Here is a 6,444-nt window from a genome sequence, read left to right as displayed (position 1 = left end):
CACTTTCATTTTTATAATTATTTATAATTTGTCAAATTACAAGTTCATTTTCATCACACAATGGCATTTCAATAGAGAAGAATTCATTAGGAAAAAAAATAAATTACAACTACAAATTAAAATGAAAACTTAACTGTAAATATTAGTAACTCAAAACCTTCAATGTTTATTAAGGTCATCACATCTATGATGCAAAACAGCATGATGCTGTTATGGAGCTTGACACCTGAATAAAGGTTTCTAATAATATGTGACAAGGTCTATATAGCAGTGGTGGACAAAAGGTCACATTAACGCAGCAGGATCTGCTTCAAGTGACATTTTTCTCACACAGTGAGTGCATGGGTTCATGCGGACATCTCCATGCCTGTCAAGTTTTTCTGATTGCATGGACTCATCTGTGGAGATGTACATTACAATGCACCAACTGTGGATGTGGCAGGCAGGACAGGTTACAACAACGCAATTAATGTATGGGGACGATGTGTTTTAATGTAATAATTTAATGATTTTTAAATAGTATCTAATGTTTTGATACATTCGACATGTGAAATGCATAAAGCCTTAAAAACAAATGTCTGATAAATGTATTTAAAAATGCATTGTAGCATACACCTACATAGATGTTGTTACAGTTTTACTTGCACAACTGCAGCTTTCTTCTTCAGCCTTTATAAATAGGACTTATTTGTACAAAACAAAAAAGCCTTTATTTTTCTATTAAAACTTTTAATCTATAACCCTTTTTTGTGAAAGTTAATACATTTATTTTAATATTAAGACTAATATGAGTGCACTAAAATTTCAAGAATAAAGTTGCAGGATCTTTTGCAGTCATGTAAAACTCAAAGATACTATGTGTTTTTGAAATGTAGCTTTTTTTGGTTCCTGTGCAAAATGTGTTTAAAAACAGAAAGCAATGATTTGCAAATCTCACAAACCCATATTTTATTCACAATTTTAAAAAAAACTGAAACTATACTAAAGGTTTAAACTAGGAATTATTTTAAGAAAAATATTGGCTCATCTTGAAATTGATGGCAGTTTGTATGAACACTGAGCTTCTGGGAAGCAGGCTTAGCTAAAACTGAGTTGATAATAAAGTTTCCCTCATCTCAGGGTTAACAAACTCAAAGTCAGATCTATACTCACCATCTTTCTAAGTCTTTGACCCTGGGCAATAATCCTGTCAGGCTGTCAGCAAATTTCCTGAAAACATTTACCGTGTGTTGCACACTGGAAATATTGTCAGCTGTCACACTGACGAAAAACGTGTCACATTTGGATCTTGGAGCGCATGTAATTTGTGTGAACACTAGGTGGGGCTGAGATGACTTTAAGTGTCATGGTTCCTGGAGTCAGTGTTTTCAGTTTGTTGTTCTTTTTCCTCAGTTAATTTTTTTTAAAATCTATATTTTCAGCGTTCTTGTAATTATGTTTGGATTATGTCCTGAAGTTTCTGGGTTTTTGTTTATAATTTAATAAACAAGCTTCAATTAATGTCTATCTTTTATTATCATTCTGCTTTTGGTGATTCGGTTTATACTTATTCTTCTTAGCCTTCCCCGTTCCCTCAGTGTAGGTGTTTTCATGACTTCCTGTCTTATTTTGCCATTCAGTCATCTCAGTTTTCTTCAGTTCATGTTTTGTTGTCCATGCTCCCACGCTCTGTGTTTTCTCTGCTGTCTCCTAGTTTTGCACTTCTGCCTTGAGCCCAGCTTTGTCTCCGTGACATCCAGGAGTAAACATCCTTTTGAGTTTATCCTTTTGTCTCCAGGGTCCTGCCTGCCGCACAGCATATCACGACATTGACACTCAAACTATATATTTTATATTATATATATTTTAGAGTTGTTCTTAAACATGGACTATCTGCAGGTTCTGAACATTTACATTGTGTGCACAGACTCAGATTAAGTCATTATTATTCTGAATTATGTCAAACAACATTTTGGTATCTGAATTTCAGCGTCTGAGCCTAGACACATTTTACACTGAAAAGCAGCTAAATTAGTGTCGAGTCAACCCGGAACCTTAATCGCTGAGATGATAGGCTCTGCAACAGATCAGCAAACCATGTCAGAGTCTACTTATCCAAAACAGATCATGGATTCAGATCTGACATTTTTATCTTCACTTTTTACACCTACATTTTGTTGTTCTTAGGTTAGAAGTGAATAATTAAATTTAGATATCAAATCAAATTAGGATTCCAGCCTCATCTAAAAATCAGTTGGGTGCATGATGACAGCAGGCCTCATAAAAACTATACCGCCAGTGCTACCCCAGAATCTTCTAGCAGATGTATTAATTTAAAATTAATTTCAAATTTTGGTTTGTCTGATTACAGAATTCTGTTTAGGTTTTTCTTACATTTTACACAGTGTCCCAACCTTTTCAGAATCTGGTTTGTTTATTTTAAACCAGTAAAATTTTGATCTTTAAATTTTTAACTTCATTTTCATATAAGTGTGATCTTTTTCTAAAAAGACTGCAATGTTTTTCCTCCCCAAGTGACCTTTACACTCTCACATAAACTGCTTAAGCCACACTAGAAGCTAAAAACCAAAACACAGAAAACAAGCTCTTGTAGTTTTAAATTATACAGGTTTTAAATATCTTCACTTAATGTAGATTCATAAAAAGGTGGCAGTTGGCTGTATGAGCATGTGCATGTTAAAAAACCTAAAGTTTTTTATTTTTCCTCATAGCTCAGAGAAGCTGTGCTTGTGCGCGTGTGTGTGCGTTCAGCGGTTCAGCAGCATGTCGGGCAGTGTCTTCAGGTCGATCTGAGGCAACACCCAGAAACAGTAGAGCAGTAACCATAGCAGCAGCAGCACACGTAGCTCCCAGTTCTCCCTCCACCTACACACACAGAGACAAGTGCAACTTTACTTTCTCTTTGCACAGTGTTTGAGCTCATTTGATTTAATTGGTGGTTGAGCTGCACTCTTCGGCTAGTTCACACACTTGTGCTCTTCATAACATTTTCAGTATTGCAGCACATTCTCGCTATATTAACTCAAGCAGCTGTTTTCATTGCAGACAATTTAACATAGAAGAAACCCACATTTGAGGCAAAGCTATGATGCTGAACCAGACTGCACACTACAGCCGTGCTGGAATTAGCTCACACAGATGGAACGGAAATTTGAATGTGCCTTCCTGTCTGTTACAACAAGATGTCTGCTGTGTTACAAAAGTCATGTCCAGTAACAAATCACATTTTTCTGACAGCAACAGATTTCAGCATTTACCATGTTGTAATTTTTTGTTATATTTACTACAAAAACAAGTTGCATGGACCAGCTACGTTGTGATTTCATTCAAAGGAAGTCTGTGTAGTCTTCACAGGTACATCCAAACGTAGGTTCTCCTGCTAATCTGTAAGCTTCAGAGAAATGAAGACGTCCGTCCTTCCTGTGCCACGTATAAATCTAACTCGAGTGCTGTTTGCTCACAAAAACATAATTTGAAGTTACTTCAATTCAGCAGCTACTGTTACAAACTTGGCAACACGGTAAACCTACATCACAGTTAAAGGCTTGAGTGTTACAAACAACTCCAGTCAGGTCCATAAATATTGGGACATCGACACAATTCTAACATTTTTGGCTCTATACACCACCACGATGGATTCCAAATGAAACGAACAAGATGTGCTTTAACTGCAGATTGTCAGCTTTTATTTGAGGGTATTTACATTTGAAAATGTGCCTCCCACTTCTCAAGGGACCAAAAGTAATGGGACAATTGGCTTTTCAGCTGTTAGATGGCCAGGTGTGTGTTATTCCCTCATTACCCCAATTACAATGAGCAGATAAAAGGTCCAGAGTTCATTTCAAGTGTGCTGTTTGCATTTGGAACCTGTTGCTGTCAACTGCCAAGATGAGATCCAAAGAGGTGTCACTATCAGTGAAGCAAGCCATCATTAGGCTGAAAAAAACAAAACAAACCCATCAGAGAGATAGCAAAAACATCAGGCGTCTCAAAAAGAAGGAACGCACCGGTGAGCTCAGAAACACCAAAAGACCCGGAAGACCACGGAAAACAACTGTGGTGGATGATCAAAGAATCCTTTCCCTGGTGAAGAAAACACCCCTCACAACAGTTGGTCAGATCAAGAACACTCTCCAGGAGGTAGGTGTATGTGTGTCAGAGTCAACAATCAAGAGAAGACTCCACCAGTGTGAATACAGAGGGTTCACCACAAGATGTAAAACCTTTGGTGAGCCCCAAAAACAGGAAGGCCAGATTAGAGTTTGTCAAATGACATCTAAAAAAGCCGTCACAGTTCTGGAACAACATCCTATGGACAGATGAAACCAAGATCAACTTGTACCAGAGTGATGGGAAGAGAAGAGTATGGAGACGGAAAGGAACTGCTCATGATCCTAAGCATACCACCTCATCAGTGAAGCATGGTGGTGGAAGTGTCATGGCGTGGGCATGTATGGCTGCCAGTGGAACTGGTTCTCTTGTATTTACTGATGATGTGACTGCTGACAAAAGCAGCACGATGAATTCTGAAGTGTTTCGGGCAATATTTTCTGCTCATATTCAGACAAATGCTTCAGAACTCATTGGACGGTGCTTCACATTGCAGATGGACAACGACCCAAAGCAAACTGCAAAAGCAACCAAAGAGTTTTTGAAGGGAAAGAAGTGGACTGTTTTGCAATGGCCAAGTCAATCACCTGACCTGAATCGGATTGAGCATGCATTTCATTTGCTAAAGACAAAACTGAAGGGAAAATGCCCCAAGAACAAGCAGGAACTGAAGACAGTTGCAGTAGAGGCCTGGCAGAGCATCAGCAGGGATGAAACCCAGCATCTGGTGATGTCTGTGTGTTCCAGACTTCAGGCTGTGACTGACTGCAACCAAGTATTAAAAAATTAAAGTTTGATTTATGGTTCTTATTCTATCCCATTACTTTTGGTCCCTTAACAAGTGGAAAGCACATATGCAAACTGTTGTAATTCCAACACCGTTCCCCTGATTTGGATGTAAACACCCTCAAATAAAAGCTGACAGTCTGCAGTTAAAGCACATCTTGTTCGTTTCATTTGGAATCCATTGTGGTGGTGTATGGAGCCAAAAACGTTAGAATCGTGTCGATGTCCTAATATTTATGGACCTGACTGTAAATCAGGGAAGGAAATGCTCTTACCAAAAATCAAAGTCATCACGGTCAGCTTTTGTAGTTACAGCTCTCCGACTGTCCTGTGAAAATGCCAGTCGCACTCTCAATATACAGTGGTACTCATTGTTTTAACATCTCTGTGGGAGGGAAAGGAGCATCAAACTCACCACTGACTCGGGGCAATGAGCCCCCTTTCTGTGACGGAGAACTGGTGGGATATGGCTTTCACCTTGTCTGCTGGAACCTCCACTGCTCCTGACGAAACAAAAATCTATCACTTTCATTCTCAACAGGAGACAGTAAAGCCAGGAAATAACAAAAACAATTACTTTTTCAAGCCTCTGGAATCACAGAATAAGTACTGGCATGAAAGCAACACTAAGCTGCTCCAACATTCTGGCTCAAGAAACTTCAGGTTTACAGTGAAAACACTAAAACAAAACAAAGAACCAGACAGGACCAAGCTCTGATTCTACTAATACTTAAGGGTCAGGCAGAACTGAAGAATATAAAAAGGCTTTAAACATTAAAAAAGATCCTTTATTTATTCCCTTTATTTTCTGCTATGTATTTTTAAAAAGTGAGATTGGTCCAGCTGTGGCTGTAGCTCAGGAGGTAGAGCAGGTCATCTGCTGATAGGTAAAGTTGGTGGTTCAATTCCTGGCACCCCCTAGTCTGCAGGCCAAATATCCTTGGGCAAGATACTAACCCCAACACATTCATACTCTGATAAATGTGTGTGAATGTTAGCTAGAAAGCACAGAAGAAAGTGTTTCACTTTAATGTCTTTAATTCTCAAGTCACAGTCTTGTCTGTCTCATACTGCCTTCCTTTAATTTCCTACAGCCTCCACTTTTCAGGACATTTATAGAAATGTCTAACTGAAAGGCTGGGTCAGAAGAATCCCATCATTTGCCACAACATTGCTTTCCCCCTGGGTAAAGTGTGCTTCTCAGTGTACACTAAGAATAGAAAGCCTACCTCACAGGCTCTGTGTTTTCCCTGGCAGAGACTGGCTTCTGTTGCTCAGCCTCACTGGGATCCCTCCTGTCTGCTAGAACATCAGCATCTCCTAAGGGCTTACATAGCTTCACTCCAGGCAACAAGCAGTGCTGCTGGGATCCAAATACATTCTTTGTCTCTTGGGTGGTCTTTGTGATCACCTAATAGGATAAAAAGAGATATTTTAACAGAATAAAAAGTACAGAAAAAAACGTCACACTTCAACATATCATTGCTTCTGTCCTGCTCATTGTGTGAAAATCATCAACCACTTAATGTATCAGTAATGTCTCTGAGA

At 38.8% G+C, this 6,444-nt stretch overlaps 1 protein-coding gene across 3 annotated transcripts in view; it reads right to left on the bottom strand.

The window, feature by feature from the left end:
- The window catches only part of clmna (calmin a), a 37,560-nt gene continuing 31,116 nt past the window's right edge, over positions 1-6,444 (bottom strand). The window contains exons 10-13 of one of the 3 annotated variants that reach the window (XM_085391152.1): positions 6,126-6,307; positions 5,312-5,396; positions 5,172-5,224; positions 1-2,865 (exon numbers count right to left, since the gene is read on the bottom strand). In XM_085391152.1, coding sequence (XP_085247278.1) covers positions 2,748-2,865; positions 5,172-5,224; positions 5,312-5,396; positions 6,126-6,307 — 438 coding nt within the window. In that variant the 3' untranslated portion in view covers positions 1-2,747. Of the gene's footprint in view, positions 2,866-5,171; positions 5,225-5,311; positions 5,400-6,125; positions 6,308-6,444 lie in introns of all 3 variants that reach the window. The other 2 variants (XM_085391153.1, XM_085391151.1) reach the window with 2 other exon arrangements.

This window comes from Rhamphochromis longiceps, linkage group LG19 (assembly GCF_057381845.1).
Source record: "Rhamphochromis longiceps isolate RC_006_pf linkage group LG19, R_longiceps_female_GT1.1, whole genome shotgun sequence".
Lineage (NCBI taxonomy): Eukaryota > Metazoa > Chordata > Actinopteri > Cichliformes > Cichlidae > Rhamphochromis > Rhamphochromis longiceps.
The sequence above is the reverse complement of the archived record's forward strand: the minus strand, read 5'-3'. Positions and strand labels throughout refer to the sequence as shown.